General features: G+C 37.6%; 1 protein-coding gene across 14 annotated transcripts in view; it reads right to left on the reverse strand.

Annotated features, from left to right (window-relative positions):
- Synd (protein kinase C and casein kinase substrate in neurons protein Synd) overlaps positions 1-21,624 on the reverse strand; it is a 262,630-nt gene that overhangs the window by 114,813 nt on the left and 126,193 nt on the right. For all 14 annotated transcript variants that reach the window (XM_090383311.1, XM_090383314.1, XM_090383317.1 and 11 more), the window contains one exon: positions 10,677-10,912. In XM_090383311.1, coding sequence (XP_090239437.1) covers positions 10,677-10,890 — 214 coding nt within the window. In that variant the 5' untranslated portion in view covers positions 10,891-10,912. The remainder of the gene's footprint in view (positions 1-10,676; positions 10,913-21,624) is intronic.

Consider the following 21,624-nt stretch of genomic DNA (forward strand, 5'->3'; position numbering starts at 1 on the left):
GACTTCTGCTTGTCATCAGAGACCTTATTCGAGAAACAGAAAATTGTGTTTTCCAACATAACATAACTGTCCTTTGCCATAGTGAATGTAAGACAAGTAAAATATTACATAATCATTAAATACAATTTCTATTTTTCTGTTTTTAACTTCTTTAAAAACTGACTTTTATCATTTAAAAAAAATTTTTTTTTTTTTATCTTTAGGTGAAGTTCATGCAACCTTGCAATATCCGATCCTTCTCATGGTCAGGAAATAGAGCTGATTTAACCTGAATGAAAACTACTGGGGTATTATAGGACAGAAAATTGCTGTTAAAAAGCCATCAAGCAAGATAACATTGTAAAAACCTATTATTCATGACTGGCGATTATATCAAAAATCAAGAATTAAGTAGCAATTATACCAAGAATCTGATATACTCCATGCCAAACAGTTACAAGACAGTAATTAAAGATCATAATGGGCTAACAAAATACTAAAAGTTGTTATTATAGAAGACCTGTTATTATAGAACCATGGAAGCCTATTGTACAAATTGGAGTAGTATGGTATTAAGGGCAAATTGCTACAATAGATAAAAGAATGGTTGGGTGGAAGAAGACAGAGAATGGTAAACAATGGATGCTGCTCTTTGTGGACTAATATGTTATTAGTGGAGTCCCCCGGGGTTTGGTGTTGGGTCCACCGTTGTTTTGTATATTTATCAATGATATTGATGAAGGGGTATCAGGCTTAATGTCGAAGTTTGCAGATGATACAAAGGTTGGCAGGGTTGTTAATGATAGTAATGGCAGTGTGCTACTGCAACAGGATCTAGAAAATTTGGGCAGATGGGCTGAGAAGTGGCAACTGAAGTTTAAAATTGACAAATGCAAAGTACTGCATATGGGTAGAACTAACCCAAGAGAAACATATCAACTGGGTGGTACTACACTCAGGGTAGTGGAGAATGAAAAGGACTTGGGGTAATTGTGCAGGCAGATATGAAGTTTTCTGAGCAGTGCAGACAGGCTGCAAGAGTAGCTCATGGTGTCATGTCAATGATATACAAGAATTTTGCTAGCAAGAATAAGGAGGTGATTATCCCCTTGTATAAGGCAATGGTCAGGCCACACCTTTAGTACTGTACACAGGTCTGGAGGCCTCATTTTAGGAAATGATGCAGACTGCTGGAATGAGTACAAAGAAGGGCAATGAGATTGGTGAGGGGAACAAAGAGTTGATGTTACCAAGAAAGGCATAAGTTCTGCAAATTTCAGCTTCTGGAGACTAGGCACCTACGAGGTGATCTAATTGAGGTTTATAAGTCCTTAAACGGTTTGAGCAAGCTCAATGATGATGGGAATCTTCCTCTTGCTCAGATTACTCACCCGAGGGGTCATAAATACAAATTAAGGAAAGACAATTGTTGAATAGATGTGCTGAAATTTGCCATTAGCCAGCAGGTGGTTGATAGTTGGAACAAACTTCCATCTGTTGTAGTTGAAGTCAACAACTTAAATAAGTTCAAGGCAGAAATGGGAAGGGTTTTTTGTTTTTTGTTTTTTTTGGCTGATGCTATATAAGCTTGTTTTCTTGCATCATATGCCTCTACTAATGCTAATTCTAAAAGGTGACGTGTAAGATTAACTGTAAGATTAACTTCTGTTCCAGGAATGCAATTATACTGCAGTCATAGCATGGATTTGTTATAAGGCAATCTTGTCACACCAACCTGATTGGATACTATGATGCAGTAACAAAGGAACTAAATGCAAAGTGTGGCATTAAGGCATGGTTTTCAACCAGGGTGCCACAACAACATTCCAGGGGTGCCACGTAATTTGGGTTTAAGTTACTTAAACTTATTATTTTTTAAATTTATATGTTTATTTCATTATAAAAGGATGTACGGTACCTTTTTAATTTTGTGGTGATCTATAATTGATGTTTACTTATTACCTCTATATAAAGAATAAAATTATTGTATAGTGTATATATGTAATTTGTATTATGAAATGTAATTTTTATAATTATATTAATGTAATAACTATCATATAATATATATAATTTTTAATATTATATATATATACACAGAGAGAGAGAGAGAGAGAGAGAGAGAGAGAGAGAGAGAGAGAATCGGATCTAACAGGTAGAAAATTAAGTAAGGGTGCCGCAAAATAAAATAAATGACTTAGAGGTGCCATTATTAAAAAAAGGTTGAAAACCACTGCATTAAGGGCAAGTTACTGCAATGGATAAAGAAATGGTTGGAAGAAGAGAGTGCTTATTAAATGAAATTGTTCTTCATGGACTAATGTTATTAGTGGAGCTCCCCAGAGCTCAGTGCTGGGTCCACTGTTGTTTGCTATATTTATTAATGAACTTTATCTTCTGGTGGTACTTGTTGCATGCATCATAAATTTTTGCAGCTCTTCAGATTCATGGTTTCAGATGGCAATTATGTCATCTAAGTATCTACTCTAGAACTTTGGTTAAAGGGATTGTTTTTCTAAGAATTCATTTTCCATGTGGGTCATGAATATTTCTGCCATGAATGAAGAAAGGGCATTTCCCATGCTAAGGCCTGCCAGTGAATAGAACAATCCATTGAAGGAGAAGTAGAGTTTCCCCTATCGACATATTCAGGGATTATACTGAATTATAAATCACACCATCCTCACTCAACTAAAGTTGGAGTACTGAAATCTTTCATCTTAAGTGTTTGCCGGATCTGCAATAAAGATGGCCTCCAACAGGAACGAGAAGCTATAACCAGACTAACCCTTACAAATCGATAACCAAGTAATAGCAAAAGGACAACCTCAACAAAATAATACCAAGAAGTTTTTTTTTTTTTTTTAATGCAAACCCCAAACACGAGAGGTATTAGAACCTATAGTACTTAGTACCGTGCTTGGGTTGGAGGTTGAGAAGATGAAAGAAGATATTTGTTGACATTGGACTTGAACTTCTGTAGACTGTAATTTTCAGGAAATCCATATGAAGGAAGGTTGTTCCAGAAAATGGCAGTTGAATGAATAAACAAGGAAGATGAAAAGTTGGTCCTGTGAGTTTGAAATTGGACAGTAAATGGATGTTGGCTGGTGGCAGCACATGTTCGGACTGTTTTGAAAGAGAGAGAGAGAGAGAGAGAGAGAGAGAGAGAGAGAGAGAGAGAGAGAGAGCGGGAATTAAAGAAGCCAATTCAGAAGAACAGTGCCGATGGAAATATCTGTAGAAGAGGCATGCAGCAGAAACAGTATGTCTATGAGACAGCGAGTGGAGAGATGCTGTTAGAGATGAATCATTAATTAACCTAACCGTCCTCTTCTGAACGGAATCAAGGAGCCTGAGAGAGGTTTTGGGGGGCACCACCCCGATGTGGGAACAATATTCCATGGTGCGGTGGAGTTGGGATTTGTACAGAGTGAACAGCTGTTTGGAAGAAAAGTAACACCGAGAGCGAAAGAGAAAACCAAGTTTTTTAGATGCAGAGGAAGCAATATTTGTAATGTGCTTGTGCCAAGAGAGAGATTAGAACTCAGGGTAATATCCAAAAGAGATATATCATTTTGCCTAGAAATCAGAGTGGCACCAAAGATAAGCATAGGAGCAGAAGAATCCTTTTTGTGAGATATAAGACAAGACTGAGTTTTAGACGGATTGAAATCAACTAAGTTGTCTTTGCCCCACTGGAGAACAGCATTTAAGGAACTGGTAGCAGATTTTCGAGAAGTTGAAGCTGATTGAGCAGAGCAAAGGTTTCTCAAAATGGAAAGTGGAATGCAATGTGCTATCATCAGCAAAACTATGGATAGGATTTCCAGTCAATGAAAGAAGGTCATTAATATACAAGAGGAAAAGAGTGGGGGAAAGAACTGAACCTTGGGGGACACTGGCATTAATGGAAAAGTTAGAAGACAGAGAGCCATCTACCATCACCCTCAGTGAGCAATCAGAGAGAAAACTACATAATCAATTACAAAAAACAGTTGGCAAACCATAAGATGGAATCTTGTTTAGAAGACCTTTATTACAAACAAGATCGAAAGCCTTTGAGATGTCAAGAGCAACTACTTGTGTTTCACTGAACCTTTCCATTGAATTAGTCCATAAATGGGTAACACAAGCTAGAATATCACCAGTGGATCGACACTGATGGAATCTATACTGGCGATCGTAGATCAGACGGAAGGTTTCTAGGTAGTTTAAGAGTTGGCGGTTAATTGATTTCTCCATTATTTTACAAAGAGTAGAAGTAATTGCAATGGGACGATAATTGGATGAGAGGGATTTGTCACCCTTTTTAGGAACTGGCTGAATATGATCAAATTTTCAAGCAGAACGAAAAACACCTTTGGAATAAGAAAGGTTTTGAGAACAAGTTGAGAAATACCATCAGGAACTGGAGCTTTCTTTGCATCAAGATTCGTCAAAATCCTTCCAAAATCCTTTTGAAGGAAGACCACAGGAGGCAATGAATGGAGCATGTTGGGAATGGTGGGAGGTGTTTTACCAAGATCATTAATACATGAGTTGGAAGAAATATGGGATGCTAGCAGGTTAGCTTTATCCTTGGTTGAAGTGACAACAGAACCATCTGGTTCTGACAGAGGTAGGAGCAGAGATGGGCAAAAGTCGCGGTCAATAGCTTTGCCAAGATACCAGAATGCTCGGCTACCAGAAAAAGTACATGGGGTTTGGCAGACTGCAAGTGGAAATGGACATCGTTGAGATTAGAATCGAGAGCATGTATATTTGTGAAATGAATTAGGAAGTGTTTGGGAGGTTTATATCTTTTCACAGATAAGCTTAGCTCTATTACTTTGAAAATTCATGGTGTATTCAATAGTAAGAAAAAGTGTGGGGGGGGGGGACATGCTGTATGAAGTAATGAAATTTTTGGATATGGCATACACATGGTAAGAATATACCCAGATCCTTGACATAACGTGGCCTCTACAATGCCCCCTGCATATACACTACTTGGACTTGCTCCAGTCACTATCTGGCAGAGTAGATTAGCAAGATTATACACTAGCTGATCCGGAAGCCTCCTAAAGAGTTAACAATAGGTTCGGTCTGGTGTACTAACTAGTGGCAGGCCTGCGAACACCATTTTAGAGATGTACCCTTGAAATGTAAGGAAGATTGGATCTTGCCATGATGTTCATCATAACCTCAAAAGTCATCAGCCATACTACATGATGGAAGAGATGGGGAAGGGTTGACTTGAACTAAGCTCTGCAGACTAAACATGGGTTCCACCACTTCACACCTCCAATAAGCAAAGTGGTGGTATCGCACTGGTTGATGAGTCATCTACCACCTAGTATTGCCTGGTAACACAGAAGGGCAGCAATGTTTGTCAATGTTAAACTTCAGTTTCCACCTCTCAACCCATCTGCTCAACGTTTCTAGATCCTGTTGCAGTAGCGTACTGTCTTTACTATCGTTAACAATCCTGCCAACCTTGGTATGGATGGTTGAGTGGGCGACGACAGAGAGTGGTAATCAATGGATACTGCTCTTCGTGGACAAATTTTATTAATGGAGTTCCTCAGGGTTTCGGTGTTAAGTTCATTGTTGTTTTGTATATTTATCAATGATATTGATGAAGATATATCAGGTTTAATGTTTGATTGATTGATTGATTTGGGTTTTATTGGCGCACTAGCAACTAAGGCTATAATGCGCCAAGACCAGGTAATATCTAAAAAATTTAACATCTCGGTGACCTAATTAATTAGGCCACCAGGTTTAATGTCCAGGGGCCATAAATTCAAATTATAGGAGGAAAAGATTTAGACTAGATTGTAGGTGTTCTTTTAGCCAGTGAGTTGTTGATAACTGGAAAAAGTTGCCTCCATAAGTGGTTAAAGGCTGACAGTTTGAAGAAATTGAAAGGTTAACTGGATAGTTACCTCTGTGAGAAAGGAAGCACATAATTTGTCTATTTTATTGTCTACTTTTACACTTTTTTTTGGCTGGTGCAACAAAAGCCTGTGGCTTTCTTGCACTATATGGCTAATACTATCAGCAATGCGAGTTAAGAGTAGAAAATGCGTAATTATTTTCTTTGAAAATAAATCATTAATTATATTAGTTTTTAATAAAATCTTTATATTAATTTTTATTGCTTGCTTTCTAAATTGAGGAAGAATATTATCCACAGGCTACAATGCATGCTCTGCATTGGAAATAATAGCCTGGAGAATAAATGTGCTTCTTTTCTTTTTTTAATCATTATTATTTTATTATTTTTTTTTTTAATGGTTAGCTGAACAATTACAGCAAGTTATTCTCAGGTGTTTAATCACAGCCATATTGTTTAATAAAAATACAGAAAAAAAAAAAAATCACATAATTTTGTAAAAATTCAGATTTTAATGGAGTTTTACTAATTTTAGCAAAAAGAAAAAAGATGGAGAAAAACAGTGTTTTGGCAAAAAGACAAACTCATTGGCACCAATTCTAGTATCACAGTAAGAAGGAGAAGGGAAGGGCTCAAACTGAATCAAAAAGTTTGATTCTCCACTGTAAATCTAGAGAGTTGGCATCTGTGTATTCTTTCTCCTCAGAAAAGAAGAAAGTGACTACCACATTTTACATACAAATCAACTACTATTAAATATCCTTATTATTAATGCAGCCATTTACTGTTTAATGAATAATCTGCAGGGTATTTAGTGGGAATAATGCAATTGCTGACCAACCCAAGCAAGTGTCTGACTTGGCATCTATGTATTCCAAGACTTGGAATGGCATCTTTGTACAGCAGCTATTGCAACTGTACAAAATAACACACAAAAACAAATCAATCCTCAGGCAAGCTGTGCATTTAAAAAAATACTTTTAAAAGCACATAATTAGGAAAGTTAACCATTTACAACTCAATAAATCATATAAAACCTTTTGCAATCATCATCATCATCAGCCATTTTCAATCCACTGCAGGATGAAGGCCTCTCCAGCAACTTTCCAGTTCCTTCTGTTTTGTGCAATGGCCATCCATTTACTACCCACAAACTCATGAATTTTATTTATCCATCTCCGCTGTTGTCTTTTAGGTTTTCTTCTAGCTCCTCTTGGGTACCATCTGTTATTTTTTTAGCCCATCTGTCATCATGTCTTCGAGCTATGTGTTGTGCCCAAGACCATTTTAGTTCTTTAGTTTTGACAAGTATTTCCTTTACTTGAGTTTGCTGCCTAAACCATGTGTTTCTTTTCTTATCTAGCAGTCTGATTCCCAATATAATTTCGTTCCATTCTTCACTGTGAAGTTCTCAGCTTCTCTTCCATTCTTTTGGTGAGTGCCCAAGTTTCACTTCCATAAGTCATGGTGGGGAGTATACATTGGTTCATTATTTTACGTTTCAAACAAACTGGGATATTGCTCCTCAGTATGTGACTATATTTCCTGAATGCTATCCATCCAAAATTTATTCTTCTCTTGACTTCCAGCCATTTATCATTATTACAGCTGATAACTTGTTCCAAATAAGTATAACACTCCACCTTTCTGGGGCATACTTGTTCATCATTACTTTTGTTTTAGCCATATTCATCTTTAGTCCAAAATCCTTACTAACTCTGCATAACTGATTAAGATTTTCCTCTAATTCTTTGGGATCGAGGCTTATGACCACAATATCATCTGCAGGTCATAAATGGTTTAGGTACTCTCCATTCACATTGACTCCTTTCTGCGACCAGTCTAATCTTCTGAAAGCTTCCTGAAGGGCAGCAGTAAACAACTTCGGAAATATTGTGTCTCCTTGTCGCACTACTTTCTCAATGTTAAATTTGCTACTGTCTTTGTCTAGTCTAATAAAGGAGGTAGCGTTCTCATATATTTTCTTCAAAATCATAGTATATGAGGTATCTATGCCTTGTCTTTCCAGTGCCCGAAACATTGCCTTATGCTCTTTGGAGTCAAATGCCTTTTCATAATCCACAAATGCCAGGCATAATGGTGTTTTATATTCATTTGCTTTCTCCATTAGCTGCGATATTACGTGAAGGTGATCCATAGTTGAGAATCCTGTCCTAAAGCCAGCTTGCTCTTTCGGTTGATTCTCATCAAGTATTCTTTCTAATCTGTTAGTAATGACCCTTGTGAACAACTTGTAGATGTGAGTTAACAAGCTAATTGGTCTATAATTTCCAATTTCTGATTTATCTCCTTTCTTATGCAGCAAAATTATAATTGTATTATTCCACTCCTTAGGTGTCACACCTTTTCTAGTGCATTTTGTGAAGAGTTTTGCCAGTTTTTGTGTCATGTCTCTTCCTCCCAATTTTAACAACTCAACAGTAACTTCATCTTCCCCCGGGGCTTTCTGATTCGTAATTTTCTTCAACACACGTTCCACCTCATCAGGTATGTCATATGTGTTACTAATCTGCAATCCATCTTCCCCACTGCTGGCATCATTCCCTCGCTCCTTGTATAACTCTTTACAGTAGTCTTCTGCTATTTGAATTATGCCTTCTTTGCTATTCATAAGTACACCATCGCTATTCTTCAGTTTCAGTATCATTTGTCTTTCTGTATTACTGCTCATGACTGCTGATTTAAATCCTTTGTTTTCCTTTAATGCTTGTTCTACTTTTCTTGTGTTAAAATTTCTTATATCCTCTCTGAGTCTCTGTCTAATGGCTTTGCATAACTCAGTATACTCAATTTTCTCCTTGTCAGTGTTTATCTTGCTCTTCATTTGTCACCTTCGGTTCATCATGACAAGTGTTTCTTGACTAATTTTTTCTTCTTTGGATTTCTTTTTACCTATAGGTTTCTTTGGGCTTTATCACTTTCAGAAACTTGTAATATTCCTTGTTGATATCTAGGTCCTGAGCAGTCTGCAGAAACTCAAACTTGTTCTTAACTTCCAGTACATACTGCTTTTTCTCCTCTTCTGTTATCTCAAAGATCTTCATATTATTTACTCAAGTCAGTTTTTTCCTTTCTTTTCTTACATCTATATCAAGTGTGCATCTTACCATTCTGTGATCACTTCCAACATTTACCTCGTTCAGGATGGTAACATCATTCACAATATATCTTCTGTTAGTGAGGATGAAGTCCATTTCATTAGTTGTTAATCCATTTGGACTCTTCCATGTCCACTTTCTGTTCACCCTTTTCTTGAAAAAAGTGTTCATTACTGACAGTCCTTGAGATTCTGCAAATTCCAGAAGTCTTTCACCTCTTTCATTTCTTTCACCAATTCCAAAATTTCCTATAGTTCCCCTTTCTGCACTGTTTTGTCTTTTTCCAATCTTAGCATTGAAGTCCCCCATAATGATAGTGTAGTGGGTTTTCTGCTCATCTAGAAGACTCAATTTCGTTGTACATTTCTTCAACCTCTTCATCATCATGGCTCGATGTTGGTGCATAAATCATTATAACCTTTAACTTGTACCTCTTAGAAATCCTGATTATTAGCCTTGACACCCTTGGTGATGTACTTTTGAATTCCAAAATGTTGTTTTTTATATCTTTATGGACCAGAAAGCCAACTCCATCTTCGCTCCTTTCACTGTTTTCATTAGTGTACAGCAGATTTCCACTTCATAAACTTATAGATTCAGCGAAACCGATGATATTCCAATTCACATTTTCTAATTCCTTTTCCAGCTCTAATATCCTGTCTTCACCAATGAATGATCTTACGTTGTAACAGGCCAAGTTCAGTTTCCGTGCATGGCAGCCTGGTCATATCCAGAGATTCTTGGCACCCTCTGCTTCCACTCTGATCCTCTTGCTGCTGTAAGAGGGAGAGTGAAAGCTGCTGGGGACTGAGGGCCATTTGTTTTGTCGTGCTGTCATGTGCTGGAGGGTTTGGTCCTTTCCTCTTCACGCTGACCAGGCGTCTTGAAGAGAACCACTCTACACGTTCGTTGCCACCTAAGTGACGTAACAGGGCTTACCATCGAGAAGGTGTGCACGAGTGGATTTTAGGGAGGCAGGCCAACCGGACTTCTCCTAAAACTTCTGTAATAGAAAGATATTGGATCCATCAGTGTTTTAGACTGAGTGTCTGATAACACACAGAATACCTGTTCCCCTCTAAGCCCCTTCTGCACTGCTACTGCCCAAACAAGAGAAACTGAAAGTGTTACTGAGCACGTTTAATATTCTCATTTAATATTCATAAGCAGGGTCTCCTAATAGTGCTTTTCATAAAAAAAATAATATATATCCACATATCTAAAAATATAAAAATTAATACACATACTTAATTAAAATCCAGAAGAAAAGAAAACTTAATTGAAAACCATTTAAACAAAAGACACATGAAATCAGTGATATGGAAAAACTAAGAGAAGTTAGAAGATCAATACATATACAAGTTTTGCACTATGTACAAGTACATAGTGCAAAAGTCCAAAAAAAAAATACCAATTTTTAAATGTTTTAACCCCTTAACATACTGTGACAGTGATTTTATTTTAGCATTACCCTGTCTCGGAATGAGCTTTAACAAAGTGAGACAAAAATCAATCATGGCTATTTTTTTTTTTTTTTTCACTTTAATATTTCAAAATAATTATTTTCCTTCAGTATTTTACCCTGAATCTATATAAGTAATGATACTATATAAGTACTATATATATATATGTTTATATATATATAGTACTTATATAGTATCATTTTCTGGTCATACAGAAATTTTCTTATGTTCACTCACCCTTTTCGATTAAATCATTCCACTTCTTTGCCCAATTTTTCATACTTTTTGCATAGTTTTTCTCAATTTCACTTCTCTCCTGAATCAATTGTATCATATCATTTGACAATCGAAAGCCATCTTCAATATGCTTTGTAGTCCTCTTATAATTCCCAGGTTCCCAAAAACTATCACTTGAGGCAATAAGCATTGCATCATCACTATGGTGAGACATGGTAGGATTTTAGATGGAAGTCCTAGAAACCAAAATTTAAAAATATATTTCAGCAGCAAGATAAGCAATAATATAAATGGTGATTAAATTCTACTGTCTCCCATTATCCACTATTCATGAATATCTTCATGACCATATCCAACTCAATTTTATTATTAACAAAATATAAAAATATGTAACCATGTTATTAGTGACAATTAAGAATAAAATTAAACTAAATAAAAATAGAATTAAACAGAGTAAGAAAAGCACTGTGCTGTGCGTATTAATAAAAAATTGTCAAAGTATTGAAAGGACCTAAACAATGAAAATATAAACCTTAACTTTAAACTAACTACAGGGGGATGGGGGTACTCTCCCCCATTCCTATTCTTTCATTAGTGAAACATGTTACTTCCCCACACGCACCAATATTTACAGGGCTATCTAGTGGCATGCATCTCAATTCTGACCTGGAGTCTGCAGTAGGATTGGGGCTGCTAGTGCACACTAGCAGTCACAGCATATCACAAATTTCTTGTTGTTGCAGTGAAGTGACTCTGAAAATCTATTTTAATTTCTTGTTCCTGTGAAATACATTTGGACCTGGTGGCCCTTAGCTATTCGAGAGATCTTTTCTCATATCCTAGGGTGGTGTGTGCCTAGTGTGGCTTGGCTGCATGTAGCATCTAATTTTTGTGCTCTACAATTTCATGAAAAATTCAGCTAATTGGAATTCTTCACATTGGTACTGATATTAATGAAGGCAAATTAATGCAAAGAACAGGCTTTTTCAGCATCATCTGATATTTAAAAAAAATAATAAAAATAGAAAAAAAGTCACTTAGTTCTATTTTATTCACTAATCCTTTAATTTTATATATGTTCTCTAGTTTTTCAGTGATTAGGTGACAGTTTATTCTAACAGTTAATAAACCCTATGGGAAAAAAATAATTTCTCATGTAGTCTATAACTACCTTCCTTAATTTAAATGCAGGGGGCTCTAGTTTGTGCCACCAGCAAAAGTAAAAAGATATCCCTATTACATAATATTAAGTAATTTACTAAAGCCTTTCAAAATCTAAAATATCTCAAGCCACAAAGAACACATCTGGTTTCAATACATTTTCAACTCACAAAACTGAGGTTTCTCCCTAGAAAGGCTTCAGTTCTTCAGACTGAGGTGTTGAATGGATTGAGTAAGCTGAATGCGAATAACATTCTTCCTCTTGCTGAGACTACACGTATGAGGGGGCATAAATTTGAGGAAGGACGGCTGCAGAATAGATGTGCAGAAGTTTGCCTTCAGCCAGTGGGTGGTTGATTGCTGGAATAGGCTTCCATCTGTTGTGAAAGTGGGTGATTTGAATAAATTCGAGAACTAGACAAATTCTCAGTGGGTATGGGTGAAGTGTGGGGGTTTTTTTTTGTTATTTTTTGGCTGATGCTACTTTCCACTACTACTACTTTCTCCTATGCAGCTCTGGCCTCCCTAACTTTATTTGTGGTACTGTTACAGATCAACTTGTACCTGTTATAGGCTTCAGTACTTTTCATTGCACTGTAACTGTCCCATGCTATCTTTTTTCTGCTCTATTTGACTGGCCAGCTCTGCAGTCATCCATTTCACTGTTCACCTCCTACAATATTTTCTTAATGTATGTATTCATGGATTCTGCAATTTTTGCTTTAAGAGTATTCCATAATTCAAATGTAGTTGCCCTCCCTCAGCAATCTACCCAATTCGTAGATACCATATAGCACCTTAAACTGTCAAAGTCCACTCTCCTGAAGTTAAAACCTGTGCCTTTACATTTAGCTACTGAAACATCTTTTTTCACTTACAACTGATGATTACATGATCACTTCCTGGCTAGTTCCTGTACTTTAAGCCCTGTGACGTCATCTGATTCATTAGTAATGATGAGGTCAAGAATATTCTCACCCCTAGTACTTTCTCTAACATGCTAGTACAAATAATAATCATCAAGTTTATTTTTAAAAAAATGTTTCCCCATGGTGAGTTTCCCACTCACTTATTGCAATAAATCTGGGGCATATTAAAGTTACCCATAATAAGACATTCATGCTTGCTTGCCCATTCCATCTGCATGTAGAGACTCTCATCGTACTCTTCACAACATTCTGGTCTGTAGATTACTCCCACTCTCGTTATATCTTTGCTTCCAACAACTCGCACCACACAGATTCTATGCTGGCAGACATAACTTCAGACTCTGCAAAAGCTCTTTTCACACTCAGGTTGTTTTTGATAAGAAGTATGATCCTTCCATCCTTTCTATCTTCCCTAAATACATTATACATACTGTGATGGAACTGATCTCCAATTTCCAGGTGGCCCCATGTTTCCATTAGCCCTATTATATCAGCATTAGTTGTCCTAAAGAAGTTAAAATTCAGCCATTTTATTGACAACACTCTTGACATTACTACAGACACAGTTAAGACTGAGTAATCTTCTACAGTTTACTACCTTGACCCACCCCTTGAAGCTATTTAGATTTCTATCTTAGGATATAAAACATCTTTGGAATAATATGCCCAGTGCCTTACTGAATCCTGCCTTAAAGAGGCACCTTTCTAGTTTCCTTGGAAACTAGAAACCCTATAAATACAGTAGACTCTTGATTTTCCGGGATAGATGGTAAAAAACAAATCCTGGTTAATCCAAACATACAGAAGTCCCCGACATACGTAAGAGATACGTTCCAGGACTTCTTACTTCGTCGAGTTTTATGTAACTCAGGAACGACTAATAACATATTGCTACTATATTATTATTGACAAATCTGAATTCAGAGTGATACTTGATTATTAGCTGCCACTTCTCTCAGTCGGCACCATGATAATGGTCAAAATGAATTTTCTGTAAAGAACTTCAGGGTTAAGGTGAAAACTCACTATTATCACCCCGCGCGAGCTCACATTTTACTAAAGCACATTTCTGGAGGTCACTACCAAAAAACTATAAAAATGCTATCATTTTTATCCCTTTTGCTCGCTTTTAAGAAGCATTTATTCCTCAAAGTGCCCTATACTTTTTCCACGGCCTGTATAACTAAAGTAGCGTCATTCCATCGGAATTAGCCGCGTTTCACTTTCGTTTTCGCACGTGCAACCAGCACTGCCTCAGGGGATGTGGTCGTTGAAACATTATACCTCCGTTAAGCGTCCAGTCAATTAGTGACGTCAGATCCTTCTCCCGATAGTAGCAGGCAGGCAGCAAACACGTAATAGCCCCAAGAACGACGAAAGGAGAACGTGCCTTTTGTCAGAGAAAGGTGAGTAAGCAGAACAAGAGACATGATTTCTTACGCAATCGAATCCAATAAACACATTGACTGTCATTTCGAAATTGTGTATGTAAAAGTGTATCGATTTATGTTCATTGACCGCGATTGTAAAACAAGAGAAACTGCCCTACACAAATATGAGATTTCCCTTCTACATATAACATATCATTTTTACTAGTGTCAAATCCCAAAAGTTGACAGTCCCCAAGCGTAATCCTTTGCCCCACATGATTAACCCGTGAAACCGGAACAGGTCATCAGAAACTTAGGAAGGGGGATGCAGAGGTATATATATATATATATATATATTTTTTTTTTTTTTTTATGAGAACCCCAAACACGAGAGGTATTAGAACCTATAGTACTTAGTACCGTGCTTGGGTTGGAGGTTGAAAAGACGAAAGAAGATATTTGTTGACATTGGACTTGAACTTCTGTACATTGTAATTTTCAGGAAATACGTATGAAGGAAGGTTGTTCCAGAAAACGGCAGTTGAATGAATAAATGAGGAAGATGAAAATTTGGTTCTGTGGGTTTGAAGCTGGACAGTAAATGGATGTTGAATGGTGGCGGCACGTGTTCGGACTGTTTTGAAAGAGAGAGCGGGAATTATAGAAGCCAATTCAGAAGAACAGTGCCCATGGAAGTATCTGTAGAAGAGGCATGCAGCAGAAACAGTATGTCTATGAGAAAGCGAGTGGAGAGACTCTGTTAGAGATGAATCATTAATTAACCTAACTGCCCTCTTCTGAATGGAATCAAGAAGCCTGAGAGAGGTTTTGGGGGCACCACCCCAGATGTGGGAACAATATTCCATGGAAGGGCGGATTTGCGATTTATACAGAGTGAGCAGCTGTTTGGAAGAAAAGTAACGCCGAGAGCGAAAGAGAAAACCAAGTTTTTTAGATGCAGAGGAAGCAATATTTGTAATGTGCTTGTGCCAAGAGAGATTAGAAGTCAGGGTAATCCCCAAAAGAGATATATCATTTTGCCTAGAAATCGGAGTGTCACTAAAGATAAGCATAGCAGCAGAAGAATCCTTTTTGCGAGATATAAGACAGGACTGAGTTTTAGAAGGGTTGAAATCAACTAAGTTGTCTTTGCCCCACTGGAGAATTACCTGGAGATCAGCATTTAAGGAACTGGTAGCAGATTTTCGAGAAGTTGAAGCTGATTGAGCAGAGCAAAGGTTTCTCAAAATGGAAAGTGGAATGCAATGTGCTATCATCAGCAAAACTATGGATAGGATTTCCAGTCAATGAAAGAAGGTCATTAATATACAAGAGGAAAAGAGTGGGGGAAAGAACTGAACCTTGGGGGACACTGGCATTAATGGAAAAGTTAGAAGACAGAGAGCCATCTACCATCACCCTCAGTGAGCAATCAGAGAGAAAACTACATAATCAATTACAAAAAACAGTTGGCAAACCATAAGATGGAATCTTGTTTAGAAGACCTTTATTACAAACAAGATCAAAAGCCTTTGAGATGTCAAGAGCAACTACTTGTGTTTCACCGAACCTTTCCATTGAATTAGTCCATAAATGGGTAACATAAGCCAGAATATCACCAGTGGATCGACACTGACGGAATCCATACTGGTGATCGTTGATCAGACGGAAGGTTTCTAGGTAGTTTAAGAGTTGCCGGTTAATTGATTTCTCCATTACTTTAGAAAGAGTAGAAGTAATTGCAATGGGACGATAATTGGATGGGAGGGATTTGTCACCCTTTTTAGGAACTGGCTGGATATGAGCAAATTTCCAAGCAGAAGGAAAAACACCTTTGGAATAAGAAAGTGAAAAAAGGCGACAAAGAATAGGAGTAGGTTCAGGAGCACAGGTTTTGAGAACAAGTGGAGAAATACCATCAGGACCTGGAGCTTTCTTAGCATCAAGATTCATCAAAATCCTTCTGATATCCTTTTGACAGAAGACCACAGAAGGCATTGAATGGAGCGTGTTAGGAATGGTGGGAGGTGTTTTACCAAGATCATTAATACATGAGCTGGAAGAAAAATGGGATGCTAGCAGGTCAGCTTTATCCTTGGCTGAAGTGACAACAGAACCATCTGGTTTGGACAGAGGTGGGAGCAGAGATGGACAAAAGTTGCGGCCAATAGCTTTGGCAAGAGACCAGAATGCTCGGCTACCATTAGGGCAAGAAGCAAGTTTTCTACTCTTAGCCTGTTCAAACTCTAGTTTGGACTGATTAATAACTGCTTTACAATTGTTGCGAGCTTTGGTGTAGGCAGAAAATGAAACTGAAGAATTAGAAACACGCCAATTACGATATGCAACATTCTTCTCTTGGACAGCCTTAGCACATTTGTTGGAGAACCAAGGTTTAGATAAAGGACGAGATTTTAAAGTGGAGTGTGGGATAAAGGATTCCATTCCTGCAAGAATAATTTCACTGACACGATCTGAGCAAACGTTGACATCAGAAGTTTTGAAACAGTAATCAGACCAAGGAAAAGAAGTCTCGCAGGTCATCCCATTTTGCATTCTTGTAATGCCAAACAATACGAGGTTGGGAATAGCCATGAGATAAAGGTTCCATTGGAGAAGAGACAATCACCAAGTTGTGATCTGAAGTGCCTAAAGGACCTCTCACTTCGACCTTGTACTTAGAAGGGTTGTTTGTGAGAAAAAGATCAAGCGTATTGGCTGTATGATTAGGATTGTCCGGTATTCTTGTAGGTAAATGAACAATCTGTGCTAGGTCATTAGTAATTGCAAAAGCCTCAGCATCTCGACCTGCTGGGTCGGTGTAACTAGAAAACGGAAGCCAGCTGGAGTTGTGAACGTTAAAATCACCAAGGAAAATTACCTCACTGTTAGGAAAGTTGGACTGGAGAAAGTCACGTTGCAAAGAGAGGAAGTCAAAGAGCTCCAAGTGATTAGTGGAGTTGGGAGAACGGTAGAGACAACAGATGAATTTGACACAATGAGGTAGAGAGATTTTAAGCCAGAGAAGATCAAAGAGAGGAGATTCCAAACTGCAAGTCTCTGACAGGGAATATCAGAACAGACATATGCACAAGTACCACCTTTGAGGCGAAAGGAATCATACAGCAAATAATTTGGACATTTGAGATGAGCAGTAGTTGAATCAACTGATAACTGAGATTCAGTCAGAAAAAGTACATGGGGTTTGGAAGACTGCAAGTGGAAATGGACATCGTTGAGATTGGAATTGAGACCACGTATATTTGTGAAATGAATTAGGAAGTCCTTGGGAGGTTTAGGTCTTTTCGCAGATAAGCTTGCTCTATTATTTTGACAATTCATGGTGTATTCAATAGTAAGAAAAAGTGGGTGGGACATGCTGTATGAAGTAATGAAATTTTTGGATATGGCGTACATGTGGTAAGAATATACCCAGATCCTTGACATAACGTGGCCTCGACAATGCTCCCCGCATACACACTACTCGGACTCCCTCCAGTCACTATCTGGCAGAGTAGAGGTAGCAAGATTATACACTAGCTGATCCGGAAGCCTCCTAGAGAGTTACCAATAGGTTTGGTCCGGTGTACTATCTAGCGGCCGGCCTGCGAACACCGTTTTATAGCTGTACCCTCGAAATGTAAGGAATATTGGATCTCCCCACGACATTCATCATAACCTCAAAAATCATCAATCATACTGCATGATGCAAGAGATAGGGAAGGGTTGGCCGGAACTTAGCTCTAGAGACTAAACATGGGTTCCACCACTTCAAGCCTCCAATAAGCAAAGTGGTGGTATTTCACCGGTTGATGAGAGTCATCTGCCACCTTGTACTGCCTGGTAACATAGAGGGGCGGCGTTCCTCCATGTGGTGTGGGCGCCACACCTCGACCCCTGCTTACGTTGGTTCACACCTGGGTGGTCACCCACCATGTACTTGTGCATGGAGGTTATACCCAGGATTACTAACAGTCCCACCATCGTGAAGGTGCAAGCAGAGGATTTGGCTGTCATAGACCGTCCGGACTTCGCCAAAATTGGGTCCACTTGACTTAAGTGTCACCCGAATATCAGTTCCATCAGCGTTTTAGACTCCCAGGTAGCAAGAACAGCTTGTCTGGCATAGCTGAGAGAATGTCTGTGACAACCTCAAGGACCCAATGAAAAGGTGATAAAAAACGAGGAGTCTTTGGGTAGATTTTGAAGGATTCGGAGTTGTAAGGGAGTCTTTGGCTAGATTTTGGAGCGTTCAGAGTTGTGAGAAGAGATTTGGTAGTCGCTGGTTAGAGTTGAGAGGTTACGGAGTTTGGAGAGATTTTCTAGAGCCAAGTGTAGTCAGCAGAGCCTTGAAGAGCGCCAGATAAAGAAAACCGAGGAAGATCGCAGATCTTGTCAATTGAACAGGTATCCCCAAAACTGTATTTATGGAGCAAAGAGTCGAAGCCAGAAGTGTTGAAGAAGAATGGAAATTTGTGGGTAAGTTGACTAGCCTTTTTTAGAACAAAACAAACCAAACCCGACCACTCAAAGGTAATCCTACTCCCCCCTCCTTTAATTTATCTGTACCCACTGACCTCTCTTTTCATAGACACATCTCACAATTGTTTATCTACTTTTAGTAATTAGAATTTAACATGTAATGCGACTTAATGACCTAGTTGTCAAAAATACTAGGTCACTAGCCATTGTGAATATTCGTGAGAGTAATGGTGGAAGTGCCAACACAAAGAACACTATAAAATTGTAATACTAGTAGCAGCAAGATTATACCTGCTATTCAATTAGTTTCCAAGCAATCATATATGCCAATTATGCTAAAACTTTGACCAATTCTTTTGTAACTATTTGTATGACTTATATGCTTAATAAATCTTGTTTTGTTGATCATTTTGCCTAGTGACAATTATCTGCTACACATAACTCACTAAGTAGATCACTGATTTTGAACCATGGTTAAGTGGCGCTCAAAGATCCAATTACAAAGGAAGATTTTTGAGTGAAATCACAATGCAATCTTCGATGCTGTGAGCTTGCTCTCGGTGTCAATCTGAGTGAGTCTTGAGGGCACAAGATTTTTGTCCTAAAACAAAACCTCTAAGCAATCATATAAAACCCAGGTCTCTCTGGATATTAATATTAGCATGTGGGCCTGCCGGAAGCTGGTGGTTCACAAGGGACGTTGATAGGCAGGCACACGCTACAACAGAAAGAGCCTGCGGAACAAAACAATAAAAACAATTTGCACTTTCCGTGTTATTGGGCTTTTCTGTTTGTGCATCTAATTATAAACAGTAGTAAACTCATCTTATTGCATTTGCAAAAATACTGATAACTGCAATTCTGTGGATTTTTACATTATTATGGTGAAATGTGTGTCCCCTTCACTGAAATCTTCAGTCATAAAAAAAAAAACCATAAATGAATTGTAAGAATCTTCTCTTCTTTCCTATTTTTTTGCTTGTTACTCCGTATCTCATTTGTGCATGTCGTGATCTTCATTATTGATTGCTTATTTTATGTTTTTTTTTTGTTGTTGATTTAAATTTTACAATTCTGAAAAAAAAAAAAAAAAAAAAAAATTTGAGTGAAAAAAAATTTACGTAAGTCCGAAGTTGCATAAGTTGGGGACTAACTGTATTGAAAAATGTTCAGCAACCTACGCAAAAAATATGCCGATAGATAAAAAATTTACCACCTACTTACTACTCACGTGTCCAATACGATGCTTCCCTTTATTTTTTGCGATGTCGACATTAAATCTAATAGTAACCCTTTATTTTTTACGATGTTGCGTATGGTTTGGTCACCAACATTATAATGGTTCATCATTAAAGATTTAACGGATGCACCATTTTCAAACTTTTGAATATTTTCAAGTTTTTGTTTAACTGAAAGCGAAACTCCTTTGCGTTTACCCATCAATTTTGCGATTTCTAAACAACAAAAAAAAAAAAAAAAATTATTTATTATAAAAAAATTAACATCCCTGACATAAATAACAAAACAAAGTTTGTCTTTTTGCGGTACAATGGAACATAACAATCAATGCGACGCACTAAAACAAACTAAACATTTGGTCTCTTTTTTTTTTTTTTTTTTTTGAGTGGCGGGTGTGAAGACAGCAGGGGTTGCAAGATAATAGTTACATTAATCTCCCAATGATGACTTATAATGCCACTTCTTGTTGCTTATTTAGGGCTTGCAAAACATCTGTTTAAACTTGAATTTTATGATTTTTGGTTGATTTTTTTTTTTGATTTTTTTTATTTGAAGTGTCCCGGTTAATCCGATTCCGGTAAATCGAGAGTCTGCTATACTTCCTTGAACAAGGGTGGTGGTCTATAACTGAGATCTTCAGCTGTTAAGTGGATCAAAGTTTTTGCCTCAAATATAGTTTAATAGCCATTTGGTTCAATGAATCATCATCATCAGCCATTTTCAATCCACTGCAGGATGAAGGCCTCTCCAGAAACTTTCCAGTTCCTTCTGTTTTGAGCACTGGCCATCCATTTACTACTCAAAAACTCATGAATTTCATCTATCCATCTCCGCTGTTGTCTTTTAGGTTTTCTTCTAGCTCCTCTTGGGTACCATCTGTTATTTTCTTAGTCCATCTGTCATCATGTCTTCGAGCTATGTGTCCTGCCCAAGACCATTTTAGTTCTTTAGTTTTGATAAGAATGTCCTTTACTTGAGTTTGCTGCCTAATCCATGTGTTTCTCTTCTTATCTAACAGTCTGATTCCCAATATAATTCGTTCCATTCTTCGCTGTGTAGTTCTTAGCTTCTCTTCCATTCTTTTGGTGAGTGCCCAAGTTTCACTTCCATAAGTCATGGTGGGGAGTATACATTGATTCATTATTTTACGTTTCAGACAAACTGGGATATTGCTCTTCAGTATGTGACTATATTTCCTGAATGCTATCCATCCAAAATTTATTCTTCTCTTGACTTCCAGCCATTTATCATTATTACAGCTAATAACTTGTCCCAAATAAGTATATGACTCCACCTTTTCAATTACTGCTCCTTCAATCATTATTTCCCTCTCCGTGGCATACTTGTTCATCATTACTTTTGTTTTAGCCATATTCATCTTTAGTCCAAAATCCTTACTAACTGTGCATAACTGATTAAGATTTTCTTCTAATTCTTTGGGATTGTGGCTTATGACCACAATGTCATCTGCAAATCGTAAATGGTTTAGGTACTCTCAGTTCACATTGACTCCTTTCTGCGACCAGTCTAATCTTCTGAAAGCTTCCTCAAGCGCAGCAGTAAACAGCTTCGGAGATATTGTGTCTCCTTGTCGAACTCCTTTCTCGATTTTAAATTTGCTACTGTCTTTGTCTAGTCTAATAAAGGATGTAGCACTCTCATATATTTTCTTCAAAATCATAATATATGGAGTATCTATGCCTTGTCTTTCCAGTGCCCGAAACATTGCCTTATGCTGTATGGAGTCAAATGCCTTTTCATAATCCC

The sequence above is a fragment of the Mastigoproctus giganteus genome, chromosome 10 (assembly GCF_048544385.1).
Source record: "Mastigoproctus giganteus isolate SK-2022 chromosome 10, ASM4854438v1, whole genome shotgun sequence".
Lineage (NCBI taxonomy): Eukaryota > Metazoa > Arthropoda > Arachnida > Uropygi > Thelyphonidae > Mastigoproctus > Mastigoproctus giganteus.